This window comes from Malurus melanocephalus, unplaced genomic scaffold (assembly GCF_030028575.1).
Source record: "Malurus melanocephalus ecotype Western Australia unplaced genomic scaffold, MMel_1.1 scaffold_98, whole genome shotgun sequence".
Taxonomy (NCBI): Eukaryota; Metazoa; Chordata; class Aves; order Passeriformes; family Maluridae; genus Malurus; species Malurus melanocephalus.
Genome location: NW_026623330.1, coordinates 1716465 through 1743216, shown reverse-complemented (window position 1 = coordinate 1743216; position 26752 = coordinate 1716465). Strand labels below are relative to the sequence as shown.

Sequence of the window (26752 nt, the reverse complement as noted above, 5' to 3'; positions counted from 1 at the left end):
GGCTACAGGATGGCAGACACTGCTGTTGTATGAGTATTTGGCCAGTTTGGAAGAGGGGAGGAACAGGTTGTTGGTGTGAATACCTTGCATCTTAATTAAAAAAGGAATGCAGTTCCGAGTAGTTAGCTGATGACTTTAAAAGGGGGAAGTACTGGCTGCTAAATTGTTTTTATTTTGGTGAGTTAGTGATATCACCTCATTCTGTGATTTCATAACAGTACTTTTAAAAGCTCTGGGTGTTTKTCTGTATGTATATATGTTTAAATTTATATCCATATGCCCAAGAACCTAAATGAATCAAMATAAGTAGAAACATTATTAAATTGAATTTTAAGATGGAAGTTTACCTGTTGCAGGGATGTCCTGCAATTAAATTGACTTTTTTGGAATATTTATTACTTTAGGATTGAGATCTGGCTTCACACAAGAAAAAAGCTCTGAAATACGTTCTTAACTTTTAACTCTCCATTTTCTGCTAAGTTGTGATAACTTGAATTTTTATTACTTTTTTTGGGAGTGCTTATGTCAGGGAAATAATATTTTTATGATTTTAGCTGGCTATGCCAGGATAATATTTTTTACGTGAGCATCCAGGTTTAAAATGAGTTCTGCAGAGAATGGGTGTATGCCATTTTTCAAATGTGCTAAGTGTTTTGGCAAATCAGAAGATAGCTCTTGTGTGCATTGTTGTACAAGCATAGACAGGTTTTATGTGGTATTTARGTCTATCAGAAACCATTTTGATAATTTATATGTTTATTTCTCACTTGGTCAGGATTACTTCAGCTGAGTTTATTAGGAGAAGTGTAAGYGTAAGCATTTTTATCTTTAGGTGCTTTTGCTCTATACCGAGTTTTTAAGGGTTAAAACGTTTGTGTTGTTATTTTGGCAATTTACAGGTGGTTCTCATTAGTTCAGTGTTTGCCTAAAAATCTCCTGCCCTCCTTCCCTCTCTCCCACACACACTCTTGTCCTTCTGTGAAGATATTACAAACTTTTCATTCAGGCAGCTGAGTCYCTGGACAAACACCTGCATCGGGAGCGTGGCTGTGCAGGGCTGGCACTGATGGAAATCTCAGTCTTGTCATAATCCTGCAAGAGATACTGGCCATCAGAGCAGCGTTGATAGGCAAGGCAGGGCTTTATCTACCATCAGGATCTCTGTGTCTGACAGAGCACGGAGGAGGCAAGAGCAGGGCAGGAGTGCAGAGTTGTGTTTCCAGTGTCGATTCAGGGACTCCGGAGCTGTTTGACTTGGGTGCGCCCTGAGCCAGAGTTGGTCCTTGGCTGTGTTTAGATAAAAGCGGGGTTTATTTCCTATCCTTGTCTTCAAGCAGGATAAATTGTAACACAGGGACAGAGTTCCTGTGCTGAGCTGGAGGGTTTGAAGCAGTGTCTCCTCCCTTTGGTTTCAACTGGCTCCTGACAACTGTGCAGGTTTTTTACCGGAGGAGATGATGAACAATCCTTCTCCTTTTATCTCCCCTCAGTCRTGTGCAACCTGAGTTACAGCCACTTTCAGGATGTAGTCTTAGGGGCTGAAGAGTATTTTCGAGAGCAGGATATTGAATAATTGCCATCCCAATCAAACTCTGCTGCCAAGCTTTTGCACATAAATCACATCCCACTTAAATGGGGGACAGACTTGCTGCAGTTTTTCTCTAACTTGTGTTAAACAATGAATTGAAAGATCACAGGGCAATGTCTCTGGCCAAGAAAGCCTCAGGTTTTGTGCTCTGATGGGGAGCTTATGATTTATCTTGAACTTAGATGTAGGAGTACTTCTTTACTATAACATAGTAAAGTTAATATTAGAATATAAAATTATTAAACTATTTAAAGAAGCAAAATCTTAGAAAAGTCTTTAAAATGTCTTTAATATACCGCTTAGTAATGGTGCAGTAAAAACTTAGTGTGTGAATGACAAYTCTTTTTCTTCTGCTGGATGTACTTTTGGCAGAGGGATTGTGTGTGTGTGTAATGTCCCTTCCCTCTCTTTGCATCCCCAGAAGGTGGGTGAACTGTTAAGTATCCTGTGTATCTTGTATCACTAAACATTTTTGCCATTCCCTGCCCACTGTCAATTCTACTTCAGGCTTGTCACTGTTGCATTACAGTTACTAAGTGTTTTCCATATGTTGTAGAATTTTAAGAGAAGGGTTTRATCAAGAGGCCTAGAAGTCCTTAATTTTTGGTTTCTTGATTTTTCTTCGTCAGAAACTTGGAAAGCTAGTTTTAGGAAGAGTTATACATCCAGCTTGTGGCTGAGATCATCATTATCAAGCAAATACATGACACTGGAATCGGGAGCCAAAATATTTATCTTAAAATACATTAAATAGTATTTTTAGATGGATTTTGCYAGTCTGAGCATTTGCAGGGATTGACTATTGTTTCTGTTAACCAGTTACTTCACAGTGTGGTTTTATCTTCAGTGGAGGAATTTAGCTGGAAACCAGGTACTGAATTTTGTGTATCTGTAGTAATTTTTTATCTGAACATGTTTTCACTCTCTTGAAGAATTGTCTAAGTGAAGACACTGAGATACCACATTAAGRTATGCAGCCTCCTTTGTCTGCCAGGTGAGAAGATTTACCAGCCCCCAAACATCTTACCTGGGGTACCCTCTTCTCTAAATTAAACCTGACATGCTCTTATTTTACCGTTTAGTGATCTGCACTTTGATTTGTGCTCTAGAGAGAATGATCACTAGTTCATCGTGCCACTCATGAAAAATGTAGAAGACTGAGTCTTAACAAAGAAATTGTGTAGAAGGCCAAAGGAGTAAATCTGGGGCTGATCCTGCTGCATTGACTTGTAAATTGGCAGCTTATCTGAAAAGAGCTTTGTCACTTCAGTCATCTCAGAAGCTCTGAGCAGCAAATACCTCACCCTTATCAAAGTATGTGTGTTGTAAAAGGTAGAATAATTTGATGTGCTGCCGATGACTTTATTGTGCAAACTTTTTTTGTGGATCTGCAGTAAAATTCTTTAACTGCTCATTGTGTTCCATGGAGGACTGTAAGGTGAGTAAACAGATTTTAGTAGATAGTCCCAGGATTGGAACTGGCTCTCRTGGCTCATTATAAATTTATCCTGAGTGTGTCCGAAGAAATTGTCTAACTGTTCCTAAAAATCATTCTGTTAGTCCTAYCTGTGGTTTTGGCTGGGTTCTTTTTCTTTGCCTGGGTTCTAGGCACAAAAGGGTTGTGCCTCTGCTACTCAGAGTGACCTCACCTGCTGCTTGTCTTGCATTAGTTATCCAAATGTTAAACGATGCCATAGAATGGGGGAGGGTTTGTGTTCTTGGCTCCTGAGGGAGTGCTGATGACTATAATATTGAGAAATTAAATCCTTARTGTAAAATCAGTGGAGAACCCTAGTTTGATTCAAAAGTGTACTGCTGACAAGTGTGCAAACTGAAAAAAGAAGCACCCAGAAGTTTTACAGTTTTAAAAGAACGTAAAGACCTACTTTTGTAAAGGCAAGGCAGGAGTCAAACTTACTTAGGAGCACGTGTGAGAATTGATGTGATATGAGTGCATTCAGGATCTAGTTTAATAACCAGTTATTTTTTCATTTGTGTTTCAACTTTCAAAGCTTTTGTGGTGCTTGGAATGCCTCATTTTTAATGTTGGTTTCATTTTTAAGTTTAATCTTATTTAYAGTTGATTTTTTTTCTTCAGACTAAATAAATTTGCATTAGGTGTGATTACTGCAGAGCAATATTCAAATTGAACCTTCACCTACAAGTAGTTACAAATGCATCTTATCCTTTCAGAAAATTTTTCTGGAACAGACTGTTTAACTTGTGAATATTAGAAACATGATTATCATGTTGGCATTTCTATAAAGGAAAAAAGTGTTTTGTACAAGTCAAAGCCTTTAATTTCAGCCCATCCCAAGAAAAAGATTTAGACTTTCTATTTTGGTACTGCTTTTCATAATATATTCTTATTTTATGTTAAACTCATTCATTTTACTGCTTTTTTCCTTTTCTGGAAGCTGAGCAAATGTTCTCCCAAGAGGTTGACTTTTAATTAAAGAACCAGTTTGGATATTGCTGTGGCAAACATGCAGCTCTATCCAGTTTCTGCATTCTGCTGYGAAAGGGAAAAACCACAGAAAAAGGTTCTCTTACACATTTTCATCAACTGTTTTCAGTTTTCTCAATGATATCTACCAAAAACTTCATTTGAAACATGCCTGGTGCAAAGCAATAATACAGGACAGCAAGTGTGTTTATTATAACCAAATCAAAATAGGAAGATCGCTGGGAGTTTGAGAGCAGTCAAAAGRGAAAGTTTCCAGGAGGAAGGAAAATGTAGGAGAGGGCGTCTTCCCTGAGGAGTGCTTGTGCTTCCAGGACATCATATATAACTGCCAGCTGGTCTTTATGTTGAGAAGTTTTTGCAGTGACTCACAATCTGGAAAAAAAAACCAGCCCAGTTCTGCTTTACTGAAGATGGACTTTCATATAATAGTAGTGTGGTTTGACTTGGCTTGTGGAACTTGCAGCCAAAATTTAAATTTTTTGGGGGAGAAAATTGAGAGTCTTTTTACTTGCTGGGGACAATTTTGTWGAGTGTGACTGGAGGGGTGGGGTTTTTTTTCTGTATTTGCCCYGCTCCTGTGACAGGTTGCTGAAGTATCTGAAGCTCCTTGATCTCTTTTCTCTCCCMAATACTCCTGCCAAGTTTATCTTCTCCATAGCAACTGTGAGCAGGAACTCTGAGAAGAGCTCRAGTGCTGAGAAATGATGAGGAAGGGAAAGTTCTTAGAGAAGTGAAGTGAGACCAGTTGTGAGCTTTCGAATCGAGAGAGGCTGGAACCTGTGTTGATTTTTTTAGATCAGGCCAATGCAGCCACCATTCTGTCCCTGTTTAAACAAAACAGTGGTTCTGGCAGAATATTTGTTCTGTGGGACCTCCATCCACCAGTCCAGTATCCAGTATTTGAACATGTTGGGCTGAAAGGCTGTGTTTAATGGAGGGGAAGGATGTGTAACATCAGTGAGACAAGGCAAAACTGGATTTTTGTGATTTTTTGTTAGGCTGTGTGTGTATGGTGTTCAAATAYAACTAAAGCTGAAAAGCATGGAGTTTTTAGTTGTGATACAATATTTCTTCATTGTGGACACTGATGTCAATAGTTAATTCTGATACTGTTTCCATGAACCTGCAGGTGTGTTCAAGGTAGTTAAGGTAGTTGTAAGTTCTGTGTTCTCCTGTGGTAAAGAATAGATGTGACTTTCCCTTTTCTTCTTCCAGTCTGTGAATGAAAATGGAGACAAGCTTTTAAACTCTTTTTCGTTTCAAAATTTTGAAAGGGTCAGCATTTGAACCAAGTAAGTTGAATAGATGGAAATTAAAAAAAAAAATGAAGCAGTGCTTTGGGTTTTTTYAGTAAGTTCTGGTTTTGGATGTTCAGACTGTTACTTCAGTAACTTCATTTTATTTCAAGTATCATTAGTGTGTTTGCTTAAATATTTGTAATATAAATTATTTTAGTAGATTATCCTAAGTGTAGACTATAATTATCAGTATCTATAATTAAATGTGCCATGGGAATAGAATTATTTACTCTTTAATCTTAATTACAGGCAGTYTTTCAACTAGAGAATTTAAAATAGGGACAGGTAACCACTGCAGGCTGCTTCAGCACTTGGGGAGACAACCAGKGAAGGACTTGGCATTTAAAAGAAGCTTGTGCTAGATAGAAATGTAGTTCTGAGACACTCCAGGGGATCTGGATCYTGTCAATAGTCCAACTGTGGCAGCAGGAGACTATTGGCAAGTCAATTTTTTTTCCTCCTAATAAAGCTATGGAATTTGAGTGGTGTAGAAGTGGACATTTTCTGCCTTTGTAGTGCCTCAAACTTGGAGGTGAAATTTGATTCAGAGACTTAATTAATATGCAGAAACGATCTCAGAAGTGTCCAATTTGCATGTAATAAAACTTGAGTACGTTTTGGGAAACTTCAATGTGATTAAATTGAGAGTGGATTTCTTGAATTGAGAGTAGTTACATGAAGATTCAGTTTGAAGTGTGGTCAGTCAGGTGGTGCTTAAAGGAGAAGTAACCTGCCAGTGCACCTGCTCTGCAATTCTTTTGATGGTTTTTGGGTTAAACAAAATACTACATACTTCAATTTCTACTTGAAACAAAAATTCCCTGTGTGGGCCCAAAATCCTTGACAAATGATAACAAGTTATAAAAAAAAAAGGTTGTCAAATCCTAATATCTCTAAAATAATTTAAACTAAAAGAAAGTGTTTGAAGTGGCCAGAGTTCTTTGTAGGGCTGTGGAGTTTTTTTGTGTCTGCCAGTGAATGTCAAATTCAAACACTGGCCCATTYGCTTCATGAAAAAGAAGATTGTCCTTGAAAGTGAAGAGCTTGAAAAATTGGGTATGTTTATTGTAGGAAAACATTTTTCAACGTTTGAGAGAGTTTTTTTTTTGTGTGTGTGTGTGTTTATGAGGCACAATTGGGTAAACATGGACTGTGATCTTCAAAAACCTTCACAGGAGGTGGAACTGCAGGGTGAGCTGTGTGGGTTGTCAGCACACTGAAAAATCAGCAGTGAAGAAAGGTTATCCACCCAACCAGTAAAATACCAACATTTCAGCTCAAAAAAAAAAGACTGTAGCACCTTGACATCATTATATCAAATTGCATTGACCTGCACTTTTAATTCCAGTTCAGCAACCAMTTACAATGCTTCAAGATTTATGAGCACCTTGGCAGAGAATGTCCATCCTTATCACTGAAGATTATTAGACTACTTGGGTTTGTTGCTTTGGGCTTTTGAGGTATTTTTTTTATAGGTGTCTGAGTGTTTCTTGTGATCACAGTTATGTATTGGTCAGTAATAYATTTAAGCACGAATTGCTTGGAATGTCTGAATTTCCAAATCACACTTTGTGATTCTCTTCTCGACTTCAAATTCTCTTCAACCCCAGTACAGAGAATATTAATAACAAATTGAAAGTGAAATTGGAAAGCAAAAAGTCAGCATAGAAAGATTTGAAATACTGCCATCAAGTCATTTAAGAAAARTACAATTTCTTTCTAAAATATTCTGCATCTTTGAATACTTGCCATTTTTATCTCTGGAAACCAGTTTATATTTAGTTTAGAACTGTTCAGAGCAGTTYCATGTCCGAAAAGAGAAATGATTTGAGCTCTTGAGCTGTGGTTTTGGTTGGGGAGTGATGAGGTGCACAATAGTAAAACGTGCTGCAACTGTGAGGCCTAACACAAATGAAGCACACATTTTATAATGCACTATGCTTTTCCTCTTGTCTGTTTTACTATTGCTTTTGAAATTTCTGTTCTTTATACCAAAGCAAACATGAAAATACATAAATTGATTTGAGTAGGAGATGGAATGGTGTGACTAATGCAGTCACAGGGTTGCATTGTGCTTGCACCAAAGTACAATTCTTTATTATGCTATTATGACATACTTTGTATTCTAGATTTCTAATTGTACCAACATGCTTCCTTTGTAAGAGGAAGTGTTAGAGATTTGTCACTTCTGATTAATTCAGGTAAAGCAGGGTTAACGTCCGCGCTGCTCTCTTTCTTGAAGGGCTGTTTTATGGCTTTACTGTGTGACAGACACAYTTTTCTGCTACAGTTGCAAACACTGGAAAGAATCCTGGTTGATAGCTCTGCTGGCTTTTGTGATATTTGGACTCTGGGAGGGCCATCAGTGATTTCAGARTATCAGTTCTGTGGTGCTGGTGGTGTTGTCTTGCATGGCCAGCTAGGTCTGCAGTGTTGAAGGAAGSTCCAGGACCCTGAAGTAGTTTAATRTGTGAACGTGCYTTTTTTTTTGTTTGGGATCTTTTAATTAAACCAGGTGTGGCTTATGCTTCTGTGATTTTGGGTCATGGTGATAGAAAAGTTGGGTTTAATCTAGAGAACACTTGCTTTGTGTCTGACTGTAAAACTCCTTTGTCTTTGTGTGTTTGCCATGATTAAACATTTTCCACTGATTTGGGCAGAGGCATGTTGGAAGACAGTCATAGAAGCATTCTTTCATTTTCCACAGTCTGAACTCCACTAAACTTGGAAAGTTATTTTTATCCACAGATGATGTTGACCCATTACTTYTGTAATGGAAACATCTTGTGGTTAATTTTCTATATTGTTTGGGTGTGTAATTTGTTGCATAAGATTTCAGTCTCAAACATTGGAAAGGGCGAGCTGTGTCTGGTGCCCTCTTGCCATATCAGCCTAAAGATTGATTTATTTTTCTGGAATTATTTGTTGTGCATCCGAGTGTTTCTTAGAGGTAGCTTTTTTTTCTGGTAACATTTTTTCCCCTTTTCAATGSATTAAAGTTTTAATGATGGTGTTTCAGGTTCAGCAGGATCTATCTTAGCAGGTCTTCTCCCACATTATTTTCTGTATTTATGGGAGCATTGAAGGGAGTAGGGTGGGTTGAACAAGAGCCACAGAGAATCATTTCCTCTTAATGGTAACATCCAAGCCTAGAACTCACCTTATCTCTTGATTTCTTTGAGTTTTTGGGGAGATCTGTTATTTGCAGAATTCGGTCAAGAAATTATGAATGTGAAGCTTAAAATTCCAAACTACTGGTTGTGACACTCTTCAGTCTCAGAACACACCAAGTTTAATACATGTCCCATTTTAATAAAGTGTGTGTGGGAAGTGGCTGTKGTGGAGAGGTGCAGTTTTTCTTTGGATTTTCTCTGTGCATGAAATTTCTCCTGCCAACACTTCTCTATGGACAATCGATAATTTTGAAACTTAGTTGTTGACCAGAATCTTGGTATGCTTTGTAAGAGGACCCAAAGCCAGTTTTCATCTCMGTTCTTGGATTAAACCTAGATGATGATTTATGAGATTTTCTCGACTTATGTGGGTCTTTTTCTATAAATGGAAATAACTTTAATGAGTGCATCTAAAACTTTTAACTGATAGCTGAGAAATGGTTGCATGTATCTGGTTATTCTGATAAAAGATTAAAACATTTCATCTGTCAGGTAGTGTCATTTACAAAAACTTTCCTCTTTTGTTTTTCCTTCTGCTTGGCATCAAGAATAGTGGAATTCAATGGAAGGATGTGTAGCATCTTATCTGAATTGGCATCTGAGACTGAATTAATTATGCTCATGTCTTTTTTTTTTAGATTGTAAAACAGCTCTTTAGATTAGCTTTTCTTGGTAAGCTTTGTCCTTCCATAATTTTGCCTCCTCATTCTGTGGATATGGCTCCTATTTTATTGAAGGATGAGGGTGGGTTTTTGTTTCTTTGTTTTGAGAAATTGAGAATTTTTGAAATATTTTCATAAAACATCACATTGACCTTCTGGTTTTGGTTTGTAGGTAGCCAGGAGTAATATTCTAGTTAGAAAGCAGTGGTCAACATGCTTTAGGTTCTCATTTGTATTTTAATGTGGTTGAAATTGATGTGCAGAGTGCATCAACCCTTAGGAACTGAGATGGGCTTTCCTGGATGCTGTTGCTGGATAGGGGAATAACTTGCAGTAATTTAATACAAAAATATTTATTTGGAGCTTGGTGTTTCAAGTTTTAACCAATCATGCTGAAGAAAAATGAGAAAAAATTAGTATTGTGGCTGTGGGAAATGTGTTTTAGTAGTTTCATCARTGACGTTTCTAGATGTCATTTTAAAGATTCAGTAGATGTATATTGTATGGGAAATGCAATCACTGTGTGTGTCTAAAGCAACACTTCAGATATCTTGTATTTTGTTTTCTTGCTGTTAGTTAAAGTATAAGATGATTAGCTGAGTTAACACATTTATGTAACTGTGAAGCTTGTGAAGCCTTAATTTGCAGTAGTTCAGAGTGTTAACAGTCATTGATGATGGGTGTTTAAACACATTGCCCTGTGAACAGCAAGATTCTTACTGTTGTTTTCTATTCCAGGTAGGAGAAGACAAAGAGCACATCGTCCTCGTTCTCCAATATTGGAAGAAAAAGATATCCCACCCTTGGAGTTTCCTAAATCCTCAGAGGACTTAATGGTGCCTAGTGAGCATATAATGAATGTTATTGCCATCTATGAGGTACTAAGGAACTTTGGCACTGTTTTGCGCCTCTCTCCTTTTCGTTTTGAGGACTTCTGTGCTGCTCTGGTAAGTCAAGAGCAGTGCACACTAATGGCAGAGATGCATATAGTGCTGTTAAAAGCAGTTTTACGTGAAGAAGACACTTCAAATACTACCTTTGGACCTGCTGACCTCAAAGATAGCGTTAATTCCACTTTGTATTTCATAGATGGAATGACGTGGCCAGAGGTTCTGCGGGTATATTGTGAGAGTGACAAGGAATACCATCATGTTCTTCCTTACCAAGAGACTGAGGACTATCCTTATGGACCAGTAGAGAATAAAATCAAAGTTCTGCAGTTCTTAGTGGATCAGTTTCTTACCACAAACATTGCACGTGAGGAGTTAATGTCAGAAGGTGTTATTCAGTATGATGATCATTGTAGGGTTTGTCACAAACTTGGGGATTTGCTTTGCTGTGAGACTTGCTCGGCCGTGTACCACTTGGAGTGTGTGAAACCCCCTCTGGAGGAGGTGCCAGAAGATGAGTGGCAGTGCGAGGTCTGCGTGGCACATAAGGTGCCTGGAGTGACTGACTGTGTGGCTGAAATCCAAAAAAACAAACCRTACATCCGACACGAACCCATTGGATACGACAGGCATAGGCGGAAATACTGGTTCCTGAACAGGAGAATCATCATGTGAGTAAACTGATCATTGCATCATTTCTGAACAATAATATTGTGCATTTAATACATCATGGAAATTGCTGTTGCCATCTTAAAATTGTTCTTTCTTTAGATAAGGCTGTTGATTTCTGTTTTGTAAGGAGATTACTAAAGGCCRTGTAAATAATCCATATTTATCCAAAATTAATATTCTCGTAATCTATACATAAAAAGGAAATAAAAACAGGGCCTCAGGCTTAATATTAATGTGCCTAAACAGCATGAATGTAAGGAAAAGAAAGGGAATTTTAATGAAAACTCTCCAGTTTCTTGAATAAGTTACTGAAGAGAAGTTTAACTCTTTTTATGATCACATGGTGTGTACCACCTGCTTAGGTGGGGTTTGCTGCTGGGTTCTGGTACTGGTTTGATGCTCTGCCTTTGAAGCTGAAACTTTGGAGTAGCTCAAAGGGATTCACTGTTACTAGAAATGAAGAAAATGTTGCATTAAACATTTCTGTCGTGCAAGGAAACTCAGCACAGCAACACAGGCCTGTCTTCAAGGGAGATAACCTGTGTGTTTCACAGTTTCCTGTTACTGGTTGATCTCGAAGTACAAATGTACCTGMAAAATTAATAGTAATCAAACCCTTACTAATGAGGGCATTGTGCCCTATATTTTACCTGAAAAGTTGAATCTGAAATTATAAAACCACTTCCTACATTTTTCACTGGAAAATAGTGCAAGGTTGGTTTTCTCATCAAATACTATTCTTACCTAGTTGTTCTCCTAATGGAGGAGAAATAATATTTAAGTGAAATCAGTTCTATTGTTAAATTAGGAGAAATAGAGGTTTCACTGGAGCCCTCAAAACACAGATTTCCATCCAGTGTTAAACCTCAGCTGGGTACCTTAACAGCATTTCATACAAAGCAGGTTACAGTGAATGTTAAGATAGTAGCCAGTGTGTTGAAAAGAGACTGTGAGATCTGCTGATGGTGTCACATCTTGCAAAGAAGACACTTCTAAGGACTCATGGTACTCCTTTAAAATGTGGGACTGTTTCTCTGGGGTATTGTCAGCTGATGCTTTAAGTATTAATTATCTCCGCTCTGTTTCCTGTGTTGTTCTTTCATTCTTGTAAAAAAAGAGTCCATGTTTGATCTTTTYTAGTTTCTCTGGGTTATAAATGTCACAGTAGTGTCAAGGAACCTTTCAAAGGATGCAGGGAATCTTTTATATTCTTCTCTTTTTTTTCCTCTATATCCACTCCATGTTTATAGTGGGTCACATGCTCCACAGTAAGTGGTGGATCATTCAGGTGGTTCACCAGGATGTGATGGGCACCTGAAGCTGTTGATATCCCAATTCTACCATTGCCTCATATAGAATTTCCTACCTTTTGTTTTCAGGAAATGTGTTGAAATTTTGATTTTCAYGAAAAGCCTGGTTGTGAAGGACATGTAGCTGGGATTATTTTTGCTCTAGTTACTTGTGCTTTAATACCTTATGCTTTCCTCTGCATAGTTTTTGTAGCTTTTCCCTCAAATTCTTGAGGAAGAGGTTGTTCTGAAGATGGGTTTGTCTTCACTGCTCTCCTGTACTGACAGAGATCTGTGAATTAACATAAAAAATCCAGATCACTCAGAAGCTGATTTTGAGATAAATAGGCAGACTTTGTTTCCTCCCTGTATGTAGGCAGCTAGGTAATTATTTTTAACCAGACTTGATCTGTGAAACAATGTTTTTCCCAGTGAAGTGGAGTATTTGATGTTCAGTAGGTTTTGATACAGGCAATATTTCAACGTATTTCAAACTAAAATGAATCATGCAGGTGCTTCGTGATCTTTTGAAACTGCACGTGTGAAAGTTGCTTCTTTCTAGCACATTGATAGTAATTTTAACTGCACAAGAAGAGACATCTTCAAAAGTTGAATGTATTGAGTTTTTTTTAAAAAACAGTATTTGCATTCCTTGCAGGTGTTCTGTGGGCAAATTATTTCATAAGGGGGCAAAAGTACTATGCAACTTAATTCCACGGAAATGCAACTTTAAAAACTTGCACAGACCTTAAACTTTGTACCTTCAGTTTTTAAGTTCAGTGAGCATGTTGTACAGCAAACCCGACCCTACTGTTTTGCACACATACATATTTTTACTTTTTTTAATATATGTGTATATATACACTCTGCATGGGATCAAACCACACCTGATATCTTGCATAACTGAAGGATAACTTAAGGGATAACTGCCAAATGCTAAAACCTGAGATTCATGAAATTTTATTATCATATAAACTTTAAAAATGGATRAAGTGTATTCCCCAATGCCATGTGATCAAATGTATCAGAGGAAACTAATAGAGCTAAAAATAATCTGCACAAATACCGATTTGAAATCCTGCCCAGGAGGATTAGAGAACTGAAATCCTAAATTCTTGGTGGTTTTGTTTTTCAAAWGGGTTTTTAGGGCTTTTTACTTCTTCTCCCCTTTTCCCCTTTAAATGTCGTAAATCCAACCTACTGCTGGTTTTCCTACCTTTTAAAGGGTTTTGTAGACTTGTTCCCTGACTTTTATTTCCATCACTTGCCCTGTTTAACCCCTCATTGTGAGTTTTTTCTCTTTTCCACCTCTTCTGTTTTACAAAGATGGGAAAGTGGACACTGAGGGGCTCTCCTTATGAACAAATATCAACAAGATTAAAACAAAATACAGGCCAAGAGCAAATTAATTCCCGAGGTTTTTGTTTCACGCTGTTTGCAAATTAAGGATGATGCCTCTGGGTCAAYTGCATTTGTTTAACTTGTGAAGATTATTTCTGCAAGTTAATAATTCAGGAAATTTGTGACTTTGACTTGCATTGTCCTAGTAAACTGCTGCAGTGTTTTAACAAGTTTATCTTTGTAGAAACATTGAGATGCTTTGGATTTGTCAATTATCTGTGAAAGAAGATAATGAAACAGTGTTTGGCTTTCGTTTTGGTAGCAGAAATAGGACACACATTGTTGTTCGTGAGCTGYGTGGATCTTCCTCGACAGTCAAAAGCGGTTTCAGCTTTTTTTCTGCAAGATTTGTCGTGCTGTTTATGTTCTTAGGGGGTCCTTCTCTATTTTCTCCAATTAATTAACATGGGTTTGGGTCTTMATTTGAATAGATTGCTTTAAACAATTTGCTAATTTTCCAGTTTCCAGTTGTATCATCATGGAATTAAGGAATTACCTACTACTACTAGTACTAAGTATTTTATCACCTTACTTGAAAGTTTTGAGCATCTTCTATGTCGTTGTTTTTTATCACTCTTTAAACTTGTCTCTTCAGCCTGCCAGTGAATAGTTCCTGGCAGCCAAGGAGGCTGCAAGAGGTAGGAAATAGTCAAGTGATTCTTTTCTCCCTCTTTGGCCTCACATATTGTATGTGACTCAGCTGAGTCCCCTGGAGACTCAGCAGACCTGTCCAGCACCAAGCTGGCAAATCCGTCTGGCTTGGCCAAGAAAATCGTTGGGAACTGGTCCTTGTACAGCTTTGCATCTTTCCATCTTTTTCAGATGGGTAAAAGTAATGTCCCTTTGGTAAATGCAAGAAGATGTTAATGAAAAGTTAGCTGGAATAATTTAATTGTTGATTTAAATCTTATCTGACTTGGCCAAAATGGATTGCGATGAAATGATTTCTGCTGTGTGCTCCAAATCTTCCCCTGGCATCTGAATCTTAGAAAGAAGTCTGGCCAGAGATGAGTTTGGTATAAGCACAAAGACCAACCAGTTTGTGCCATTTCACTTTCTGTCTGTGCTTTTTGAAGAGAAAACTCTAAATTCCTGAAATTCTGTTACTGAGGTTGTGATGGCCTTCAGTTTAAAACAACCTCTTTGCTCAAACCCTGATATAAATGAAGTAGAAGTGTATTAAAATACTCTTGGAAAACCTTATTATCTGTTTCTAGAATATTATCTAAGTAGTTCTTTAATGGGGAAGATTCAAATCACACATGGAGGGATTGGCTCCAGGTGCTTTCTGCAGAATACTCTCACTGGTCTGATGTCTCAGCTCTGCACATTGAGCCTCAGGGGTTTACTGGCCTGCAATACAGCAAACCTTTAGTGGTGCTGAAGGCTTTTTCTTGAGTTATCCAGGGAAATTGAAAACAGCAGCTAATTGCTTTTCAGTCCAATGGAACCTTGCAACCTTAGCATAGAAAGGGCTGATGGGAAGGGAAAAGGCAGATGCTGCTTGGGATGTTCAGGTGACACACATACCCTGGATGCATTAATGCAGCTGGAGCAGGCTCAGATGTGCTGAATGGGGGGAGAAACATGAAAATAAGAAAACACTTGGATCATCACCATCAAAATTGAAGCAAGTTGTACWGGCTGCTTGTTTGGCAGATGGGTACAGGCACAGCCTTCCCTCATGGAGAGATGAGAATATATTGTCSGACTTGATCTCAAAGGTCTTTTCCAGCCCAAGTGACTCTATGATTCTATAAAAAGCATTCATATTGTTGCATATCTAGGTCATATAAGAGGATATATAAATGGCATTATCTCTCTAGCAAATAATCCTGTAACATCTACAAGAGAGGGGTTCAAAATGAAAGGTTCAAGTTCCCTTTTTGGTCAGTTAAGAAATAAAGGAAAAACAGCATCATATTCTGCAGTCATGTTTGTCAGGAGCAGAGCAGCCTTACAACTGCTGCTCTGCYGGAGTCTTGTGCCTGCCACTTCTCTTGGACATTTGCCAGGGAAAGCTCAGAATGCATCCATTCCCTATCTTTTTTAGTTAAGCATTTTGTTTCATCCTTTTATTTCCTTTTACTGTGTAAAAGCCTTTTCCTACATTCTCATCTCCCCTTCCGTCTCAGTTTTTGGGTGTTTGCCTTTATCTTCTTTTTCTGTGTCTTTTTTCCACCAGCAGTAATGAAAGTGCTGTCATCCTATTGTTATTAGTAAATAACTCTTGGTTTAGAGGAAACATGGTTTAAACAGTAATTTTTCTTTAACGTGGAAGTTTAYAGGCCTGGAATATTCCATAGAATCAAATGATTGTCAGTGTTCAGCTGTTACTTTTTGATCTGTCATATGTGGACAGTCTTTCTGAAATGAGCTGTTTTCTGAGAAAACTTGTCAAACTTAACAGGYTGGTGTGATTAAAACTAATGGAATKTTGGCAGTTTAGAGGAATAAATGGGTAAAGCAGAATTAGTTGCTTTTCATGAGCAAAGGCCTTTATGAGAGAGATGCAGTATACTAGGTTTTATCATCAAAACCAAAAGTCTGTTTTGTAATAATGGTTGTGACAAGTTAGTAGTTGAATTTTGAGTAATATTGCCGTTATWAACTTCACAACCACCTTATTTCAGTAGTGTTCTGTTGGAGTTACAAATATTGTTTCACAAATACAGTGTGGGAGGCAGTAGATCGACAATAATCAAGCTGCTTTAAGGTTGTTTGTCTTTCTGAATCCCCAAGGCAAATTTGTGCCATTTTTAATGTGGAAGGCAACCACTAGAGAGGAACCTGCAACAAACCTCAYAAGGGCAGATCTTTGTGACTTAGAGTCAGCTTCCCATTCCTGTCAGCRCTGTGGGTTGGGGTTATCAGTGAGCCCCAGGCCTGCAGTGCTGCAACAGGGGGTCAAAGTGCAGCAGCAGTTTAGTTCCTTTGCTCAAGTGAAGGCCAGGCTGGTCCATCAGTGTCACCCACACGGTGTTGGAAATGAGTGGTGGAGCTCATGACAGCCTGGATGTGGCTCAACAGGATGGAACAAGCCAAGCTGAAATGCAGCAGCTGCAGAACCGCTTGGAGAATCCTCCTTATGCTCTCCAGCCTCCAGGAGAGCCTGTACCTGAGGTATTTCTGGAGCTCCCTTGGGTCCGTGGGCCTGCTGAGGTGCTGTTGGCATCAGTAATTCTGATATGGGGTCATAAAGTACTGCAGATGAAAAATGTGGAAATCCCTGGATCTTTTCAAAGGGTTGTGACTCATCCATTCCTGGTGCTCTCACAGGTGGATGCTGTAGGAAGCCARTATGAAATATTTTATGAATGTGACATTCTATGCTTTGAATTTCCTAACTGCTCTTTCTTGAATATGCTGTCAGAAACTACCCATTATGGGTTCTGCAGTTTCAAATTATTTCAGACTTAGTGGTAAATTACTGGTTRCGGTAATAGTGAATATAATGCGAATAAACCTTGTTGTCAGATTGGACAAACCAGTTTTAAGGAGACTTCAAAGCTTTTSTGAGGAGGCTGTCATGAGAACTGAGGGGATGGAGAAGGGGAGGGAAGCAAGAAGGGAATACTGAGTATTCARCTGGGTGCATATGACTGATGTAATTTGTTTATTCACACTCAGGTATTGACATTTCATAGTACTCTGCAGAAAGCAGGCTGATAGCAATTTTTGTCATTTATCCAGATATTTTAAAATCAATATTTTTTAAATACTCCCACAGAGAGGAAGATTCAGAAAGTGAAAAGGATAAGAAAATCTGGTACTACAGCACAAAGATCCAGCTGGCAGAGTTAATTGAATGCCTGGACAAGGATTACTGGGAAGCTGACCTATGCAAAACCCTGGACGAGATGCGTGAAGAAGTTCATCGGCACATGGATGTGACAGAAGACCTYACAAACAAAGCAAGGGGCAACAACAAATCTTTCCTTTCTGCAGCAAATGGTAGGAATATTTTGTGTAATGGGAATAGATGCTGCACTTTGAATCAAATCTAGTTTATATTGSATCAGAAGCAGGATTTATGTCGTGTTATTTGTGCTCTGTGGCTCTGTAGGTGGTTTGTTGTTCAGTGCTGACAGCATGCTTTATATTGTAGATGAAATTTTGGACATTATCAGAGCAAGGAAAGGAGAAATAGTGGAAGATAAAAACACAGGAGATGAGGAAGCAGAAAAGGCCAAAAGTGATGTTGATAATGAMCAGACAGATGCTGAGAGAGACAAGGAAGAATCTGGAGACCAGGATAAAATTGAGGAAACACACAATGAGCAAGATGTAGAAAAAGAAGGTAAGGAAACTCTGACTGTGCTTTAACAGCTCCATTTAAGTGAAGTGAATCCCACATTTCTTTTATGTGTTAATGTGATACTGTTTTTCGTATGGTTCTCCAATATATTTTTGTAATAGGTGATATCTGTCAGTTCCTTTGGGCTTGTGTATTGGAGTTGTTCTTGTTAAGTAATTTCACCAATTTTCCTACYTCTATACAGCTGGCTCCTAGATACCCTGCCTTGAGGTACAGGTGGCACTTACAGGTTGTGATCAACATGTTTGTAGTAAGCCATATTACATCATTTTAAACTTTTTCCTTATCACAGTTGGTTTGTTCTTTGATTCTGCAAAAATACTATCTCATAGCAAAAAAAAAGGAAAGGAAAAATTTTCCAGCATTATCAAACAAAGCTGCTGAAGTTGCTTTCTATGGACGATGCCAAATGACATCCTAAAGCATAATAAAGAACATCCCTAAAGTTTTATTGTGCGTTTTACTATAGAGGCAACAGTCGTTGGGGATAAAAGTCACTCTGTGACCTCAAGCACTGATGACAACACCACAAATCCTTCTACAGGAGAGAATAGTTGCTCTGAAGGGAAGGACGCAGTGGGGTGTCAGTCAGAAACCCTTGATAGCAACAACGTGGCAGAGAAGAAGGTGGCATCAGAGCTCCCTCTGGAACTCTCAGGTACAGAAGGCACTGTTACCAATGCCTCTGTAATTTGGGGAATCTGTTTTTCTCTCTGATTTGTCCACTAAAACCATTCCCAGCGTATATCACTCATGCTGTTTGCTTGCAGTGCCATCCTTTACTGCTACGTTGTCATTATTAACATTTCAAAGTTAATTTTCTTGCAATTAGTGCTTGAAATTCGTGGTCCTCCATGACATTAGCATTTGTTTCCATGCCTTCCAAAGATGACTRTAGCTAAGCTTTTTATTTTCTATTTTCTCTATATTTTGTTTTTCCATAGTGATCCATAATAATTGTTAGCATCTTCTCAAAGTTTATTTCAAATTCTAATTTGCTGCTGGCTTGTTTATTATTTTAACCTCTCATTTACTGTGTAAATTACTAACAAAGAAAGTATTTTCATTCATGTGAATAAATGTCGAGATGAAAATTATGCTAGAAATTTTAAATAGATTTCAGTCTTATAAACACAAGGGTTATTGTATTTTAACATGTTTTGTTCTGCCATGTCAGTGACTCAAAGGTAATAATATAAACTATTTATCAAAACCAAGCAAACTTGCTTTAGGGATAAGTGAGAGTTGATTAGGTATAACATAAACTGTCAGTATACTATTTTAGAATTATTACAGATTACGTTTAGAATTATATTCTGTCAAAAGATTTACTAAACAAACCAAATGTTGTTCTAAACAGCTGATCACCATTAAAGTGATCAGGATTTTATTCTCAGTTCTTAAAAATCTAAACTCTAATGTGTGATRTGAACATACTTGGTGTGTTGTTCAAAAAGCGTGAGTAAATGTTTTCTCTCCTACAGAAATAGTTCTCCATGCAGACACAGACTGCAGCCTTTCAACTTATGAAAGTCAATGCACCCAAACCTTGTAATAAACTTYCTTAACAGGAGGACAAAGTGAAAGCTTAGATTAATCTGTAATCTGCAAGCCTCATTATACACTTTTTAAGTACAGAAATGTCCTCATGTACGAGACAAAAACCATATATTTTAGATAGATGACCAAATGTTTTTGCCTGTTCTCCTATTTTTTATGCCCTTTTATAGTTAAAATAACCATGTAGAAGTTTAATGGRAAAGATACATATCCTATAATTTTGTTTCAGACACCTTTATGGGTTCGTATTTTATTTTAAAGATTCACTTATCTATTTATCATTATTTATTATACTTTCACAAGGACTTTTCTCCTTCCAAAGCTTCTAGATTAGCTGTAAATTAGAGGACCTTTTTCTTGTAGGAAAGTGTGTGTGGAGAGGGTTTTTCCTCATGTCTAGTTCACTAAATTCACAGTGATGCTTGTGTTCTTATTATGAAATTTCAGTTTGAGACTGAAATTTTAAGTGGGGTGATATTTACAGTGGTTCCAAWTCACCTGAAGTCTGTGGGATTCCTGTAAGTTAAGGTGCTGAAAAAGAGTCAGTCAAAGACTCAATGGAAAATGAGGGGAACTGGAAGGTGTGTGCTCTGAGGAACAGCTAGAGCACAAGAAAATTAAAAGAGAGAAAATCAGAAGCTGCAGAAAGACCAAATTTTATAAATTCTAAATGCAAAATAGTCGCAATAGGGAGTTGTCTGTGTGTGTATAGAAGAAAAAGTCTTGAATCAAATATTGATGTATTTTAAATACAGGTATGAATTTCAGTTCTTCAGAGATGTAGAAGTTGAAACTGCTTGAAACAGAGCAAAAAATACTTTCATGGATTCAGTGATTCAAAAGGGATTAATATTTTATGGGTGTTTCCCTCCAGTCCAGCAAAACACATTTTTTAAATGAAAACTTAAAAAAAAAAAATCCTTTAATCCAATTTAAAAGAAAAAAAACTAAAAATGAAGTTGTTCTTTTGTAGAAGAAACGGGTCAGATGATCCCCAGCAGTGGGTCTGCTGCACCTGCACAGCCAGATGTTGAGAACAGCAGTGGCAGCGAGCTGGGCTCTGGGCAGAACGACTCCATTAGGACTCTTGATGATGCTGAAAATGCAGAGAGGGGATCCCAGGCTTCAGAGGACATAGGTAATAATAATAATAATAATAATAATAATAATAATAATAATAATAATAATAATAATAATGGTAAGGATAATGATGTCTCCAACTTTCATTTGATGCATCTTTTCACTAAACTTTTTATTCTTCTTCATACATAACTTCCATACATCAGTAGGAAACTTCCAATTCTTAAGTTTTTTTTTTAAAAGCCTTTTTTTCCTGGGCAGGAGAGAAATCCAATGGTGACAGAAGCGATTCTCCAGGTGCAGGGAAGGGCACACCAGGCTCGACACGRATGCTGACCAGACTGAGAAATCCAGATAGCAAACTGAGCCAGATGAAAAGCCAGCAGGTTGCTGCTGCAGCAAACGAAGCAAATAAGTTATATAAAGAAATCCGAGAGGTTTGTGCACGTCTTGGAAAATTCAGCTACAAAAAATGTTCTGGAAAAATTATAATTTCTTTAAATGATACTAGATTTTGTTTTAAAGTTAAAGGAAGTTATTTTGACAGCCAATGGAGGGACTTCAAATAAAAAAGCAGTAAAAATAAATTAGCAAGGGTTGAAGTTCTAAGCTCACAGGAAGCTTTTTTCCTCCTCCTCCTTTGCTTTTGCTCTCTTGGTTGTTCTCTACAGAGTGATGTGACAGTGACCCAATGCACTGRTATAATGGTTTTGTATGACTGGGTTTTTTTGTTCTGGTTCTGGTTTTTTTAAGTAGTCCAGATTATCAGGAAGTAAATGTTTGGCTGTTGGGATCTTTTTGCAGTTAATCGTCTGCATATTGTTTGGTATATTAATTTTAATTAACCGATTTTCCTTGTAAGCTAGCATTTAGTGTATTTATGGACAAACAAGTCCGGTGATGATATCCATGTTTCAAAGTCCAGGATCCTTTTTTGCTCAGTCACATGTCTGAATTCTGTGATGTACCAAGGAGGGGGTTCACAGAGAGCTTACCTGACTTTAGTGAAGCTGTCTTCCCAAAGCTCTCCCCCTCCATAGGCACAATCAGAGGAACAAAACACGTTCCTGTTTGGTGTGAGGAGCCTGGATGGTGATTTTTTTAATGTTAAAGTTGATTTTGGGAATATTCTAACTCTGTAGACAGTGCATATATATTGCTCTATTAGATAAACAGTTATTTGCTGCTACAAACTGATGCAGGGTGGTTTTATTATTTTATAGATAGACGTTTGAAGCCTAAATGATAAATAAGTAAATAGAATTATTTTAAAGATTCACTGAAAAGTTGCCAATATCTCTCTCATAAGGTTCTGGTGGTCAACTCTCAAGGTGAAGTCTCCCGTGTGAACACCAAGAAGGACGTTGTGATTAAAGGAAATATCAACAACTATTTCAAACTGGGTCAGGAGGGGAAGTACCGTGTTTATCACAACCAATATGCCACGAATTCCTTTGCACTGAACAAGCACCAGCACAGGGAGGACCACGACAAGAGGCGACACCTCTCACACAAATTCTGCCTGACTCCAGCTGGAGAGTTCAAATGGAACGGGTCTGTGCATGGCTCTAAAGTTCTGACCATATCCACCCTCAGGCTGACCATTATTCAGCTGGAAAACAATATCCCAGCATCCTTCCTTCACCCCAACTGGGCTTCCCACAGGTAAACTAATAAATGGAAATACACATTCTCGTGTTTTGCTTGTGGTTTTGCTAGCAGTGTTCATAAGCAATGGTCTTTCTTTTTTCAAATCAGTGATTTCCAAGCACCGTGCTTCACTAGAATAAAGTACAGTGTGTATTTATGATGGAGGCTAAAAGGGTTGTACATTTCAGTGAAGTATTAATACAGGAGTTTTTATCCTACTATCAAATCTTCTTAAAATAGCAAGCTATATTGATACATGTATATGTTTCAGATTTTTCTCYTTTTTTCCAATTTAGGTCTAACTGGATTAAGGCTGTTCAGATGTGCAGCAAACCCAGAGAATTTGCACTAGCACTGGCTATATTGGAGTGTGCAATCAAACCAGTTGTCATGCTGCCCATCTGGCGGGAATCCTTGGGGCACACGAGGTAAAATTTTTGYATATTAAAATTATTTTGAATTTGAKAATTTTACTTCGGTTTGCAACTGCTAGTTCCTCTAAGCMTGTAAGAATTATGTTTAAATTGAGWYAGTCATTCAGCACTTGGAGTRTTTTTTTTCAACCAGAAACACTGAAAAGCCATGACAACATTTTTACAGTGTCAYTGCTCCTGCGGTTGTTTTATCTGAGCCATCATCTCAAAAGTCTTAAAATTCTGGGAGAGTAGAAGAGCAAATTTCAACTCTGTCAGTTCATTGCAGTCTGGGATTTGTCTCTCACTATGTCATAGGCATAGGAAATAGATGTTTTTGATGTTAAACATCCAGCTGTGTTTGCCTCATTGAAATAGCAATAAAAATGATGTTCCTGTTACAGTTAATTCCTAAAACTTGATTGTGGGCATTCCTCTTCACTTCAGATATTTAAATTTATTCAAAGGTGTAGTATATGCTGTTGACTTCTTGTATTTGCTTGCAACATCCTGTACTTAAATGCATTTAAATCTGTATGGATTAGATTACGCAGAATGACAGCAATAGAAAGAGAAGAAAAGGAGAAAGTGAAAAAAAAAGAGAGAAAGCAAGAAGAAGAAGAAACAATGCAGCAAGCTACGTGGGTGAAATACACATTTCCTGTCAAACACCAGGTGAGGGTTTCTTTTGTGGGAAGAACAAAGAAAATACAGAAACTGTTGTTTTCTGACACTTTATCTTTTCAGATAGTATATTTCTAATTTCAGATAGTATATTATTTCACAAATGTACTTAAAATTTCCTTTGGAAAGTGTAAAAAATTGGAATTTTTAAAAATCACTTTGGGTTTTTAAATGTAAACATTAATAATGCAGCAAATAGCATAATTAATGCCAATATTTTAAAAATATTTACAGGTTTGGAAGCAAAAAGGAGAGGAATATAGAGTAACAGGATATGGTGGCTGGAGCTGGATTAGTAAAACCCATGTCCACAGGTTTATGCCCAAACTGCCAGGAAATACTAATGCAAATTACAGAAAACTGCTATCAAGTAAGTGTCTGCATTGCTTACATTTTTTTAATTGCAGTTAATTTGTGTGAATTTCACTAATGGTGTGCAAATTATTTGAGAGGTAAACTAACATGCATTCAAATGTGGCTGAGTACAAAAAAATGCTATGAATGATTGAAATAATTTAATTTGTTAATAGCAAAGAGTGAAGATGAAAAATGCAACTTGGATAAACGAAAAGGTCCAACTAAAGTAAAAACAGAGAAAGACAGAGCMAAGGATTCTCGGGATCTTCAAGCAAAGGACAAAGCAGATGTTTCAGAAACCTTGGAGAAAGTACAAGTAAAAGAAGAAAAGTTGCGGGAAGAGAAAGTTGAAGTTGACACAATTTCTGACAACTTAGATCATGCAAAAGACACAGGTAATAATCTTTTGTTATTGTGAAACTGCTGTTCATGACACCATTGCATGAGTAAAAGCATAGAACCTCAGAAAAAAACTGTGTAACAGATTTTGTCAAGACATCTAAAATGTCTCAGTTAAATGATTGCCTATTATCCTTTRTAGTAGTGTTTGAAGTTTTTGTTCCTTTTTTTATTGAAATCTATTAATATGCTAAAAGACCCATTTATTTYTTAGTACTTAATGTAAAAATATAATTTGGTATTCATTGTTGGGGAGCTCACTGACTCAGAGTTACATCTTCTTCACAGTGGAAAAAGACATCGATGGTGAAAATGATAAAGTCATCAAGGAAGAACCTATGGATGTAGAYGATGTGAAAATTGAATCCTCCATAAAGGATGAGGAGAGTCATTGTAAACGGGATATAATCAATGTCAGTGAGGGATTTCATTTAAGGACTTGCTACAAAAGGAAAGTAAAATCATCAAAATTAGATGGACTCCTGGAGCGGCGAATAAAACAGTTTACACTGGAAGAAAAACAACGTCTGGAAAAGATGAAGCTGGAGGCTGGTGCTAAAACTGGGGGCATTCGATCTGTGAGCCCCCAGAAAAACCCAGATGAGCTACAAACAAGGAAAGGAAAAGAAAGAARCCAGTTTGACACTTCTTCCCAAGATCAAAGCTACATTTCAGACAAGACCCAAGCTGAAGATGCAGAACAGGATTGTTTGCCCATCAGCAGCATGTCCTSTACCAAAACTGGGGATGAAGATGAGCCTTCCTTGCCTTTGTCAAATAGACTGTCAAAAGGAGAGGGGCAGCTACTGGATGAAGACTCTCCTCAATCCTCTGAAGGAGAAAGCTCCATTCAGAATGATGGCAAAGAAAACAACTYTGAACCTTCAACTGCTGATAAGTGTCAAGGACAAGAGGCCCTTGGAGAGGCTGAGAGCTCTTTGGTCGATGGCTTGAAACAAACCAGTGCAGAAGGCAGAATGAAATGGGATGTTTCAGAAACAAATGAAAAATCCTTGAAACAAAAACTACCTATTACCAGAGTATCTCAGCGAGAACTTGAAAACTTAGGGCCAGTGGTACCTGAAAGCAGCTACAGAAGAGATGCTGTGGCTGCTCTTGAAAAAACAGAAGGGAATTCTGAACAGCAGAGCAAAGAGCCAGAAAATAACTGCATGATAAAAAGCCATATGGAAACAATGTCCTCTCAAGAAAGTGAAATGGAGGAAGAAATTGCTCCTGTAAAGACTGAAAGTAAATCTGAAAAGATGATATTTCACCAAAAATCAGCTAATAAAGATCTAGAATCATTTAAAACAGGGCTGATTTCTGAAAGAAACCTGGAAAGTCAAAGTCTGGAACACATGGATGGGGAAGATACTAATGAGGATTTACTGAGATCTAAACTAGCAGAGGCGAATGGTCAAAAGAAAGGTCAGGAGCTGACAGTGGAGACGGGTACCATAAACAAATATCTTGATCAGACAAATGTAAATACTGACAAAAAGAATAATAAAAATGAAGAAACTGCGACAGACTCTGAAAAAGAAAAATCATCATTTCAAATGAATGGAAAAGACAATGACATTAAAGCATTATCAAATGATGACTGCCTAGTGAAAAATACCTGTGAAGCTAAGGCAGGAGGTGATATTGAACCAAAAGTTAATAATATTAATAAATCCATTCCAGAACATGAAATAAAACCRTTGACTTTTAAGGAATCTTCAATAAAACCATTCATGAATGGTGACATCATGGGAGAGGACACCAAGGATAAAAATAACGTGGACTCAAAATCACGTCTGCAGAGTTCACCTGAGTCTGGAGAGGGTCTTCAGCCACCAGATGAAGTTCCCAAGTATGTGCAGAAAACTGAGGAAAACCTTTCTCCTGAGAGATCTGCMAGTGTTGGCTCTGCTTCCCCGCCAACACAGCGGGTCTGTAAAGAAAATAACCTGAACAGTGAAACAGAATCTATGGAAACTGAAGGAATGGAGGAGAAGAAAGTTGCTCCATCGCCTGTAACCTCATGTGAGGAATCCAGCTTGGGTAGTCATTTTGCTGATCAGAATGGTGTACAGACATATAAAATGGAAAATGTTAATGGAGAAAGTAAAGTAAAAACTGTTATTACTGAAGTRACTACCACAACCTCAACTGTGTCCACGGAGTCCAAAACAGTGTTTAAAGTGGCAGAGACTGGAGCTGCCAGTGATGAGAAAACCACAGTTGTCTCATCTACAGAAAACTGCGCCATCTCCACTGTCACCACCACCACCACTGTCACCAAGCTCACCACTCCAGCCACAGACAGCAACTCTGATGTCATCTCTGTCCAAGAGCACAGCAAAACAGTGGTTACAACAACAGTCACSGATTCTCTGACCACCCCTGAAGGCACCTTGGTGACTTCCATGACTGTCAGCAAAGAGTATTCCACAAAAGACAAAGTGAAGTTGATGAAGTTTACAAGACCCAAAAAAACTCGTTCTGGCACTGCCTTACCGTCTTACAGGAAATTTGTTACCAAAAGCAGTAAAAAAAGCATATTTGTGTTACCCAATGATGACTTAAAAAAGCTGGCCAGGAGAGGAGGGATCAGAGAGGTTCCCTATTTCAATTACAACGCAAAGCCTGCCTTGGATATCTGGCCATATCCATCCCCAAGACCAACTTTTGGGATCACTTGGAGGTACATACTTTACCTTTTTAAGAAAAAGTCTAGGATATGATGAGATGGATTTTTAAAATGTGAATGATATGTGSATGTTTGTGCCCAAACATGCAAGTTTTTATTATTTATGATTCAGTTTTCCATATTGTTCAGGAAAAGTAGAATGGAAAACATTTG

General features: G+C 37.8%; 1 protein-coding gene across 9 annotated transcripts in view; it reads left to right on the top strand.

Moving 5' to 3' along the window:
- Nucleotides 1–26752, top strand: part of BPTF (bromodomain PHD finger transcription factor) — a 49468-nt gene that overhangs the window by 1585 nt on the left and 21131 nt on the right. For 8 of the 9 annotated variants that reach the window (XM_057368872.1, XM_057368874.1, XM_057368877.1 and 5 more), the window contains exons 2-13: nucleotides 9927–10749; nucleotides 17171–17394; nucleotides 17549–17740; nucleotides 18228–18416; nucleotides 20292–20456; nucleotides 20660–20835; nucleotides 21708–22063; nucleotides 22345–22476; nucleotides 23007–23136; nucleotides 23380–23515; nucleotides 23676–23897; nucleotides 24190–26593. In XM_057368872.1, coding sequence (XP_057224855.1) covers nucleotides 9927–10749; nucleotides 17171–17394; nucleotides 17549–17740; nucleotides 18228–18416; nucleotides 20292–20456; nucleotides 20660–20835; nucleotides 21708–22063; nucleotides 22345–22476; nucleotides 23007–23136; nucleotides 23380–23515; nucleotides 23676–23897; nucleotides 24190–26593 — 5149 coding nt within the window. Of the gene's footprint in view, nucleotides 1–9926; nucleotides 10750–17170; nucleotides 17395–17548; nucleotides 17741–18227; nucleotides 18417–20291; nucleotides 20457–20659; nucleotides 20836–21707; nucleotides 22064–22344; nucleotides 22477–23006; nucleotides 23137–23379; nucleotides 23516–23675; nucleotides 23898–24189; nucleotides 26594–26752 lie in introns of those variants that run through there. The other variant, XM_057368876.1, reaches the window with a different exon arrangement.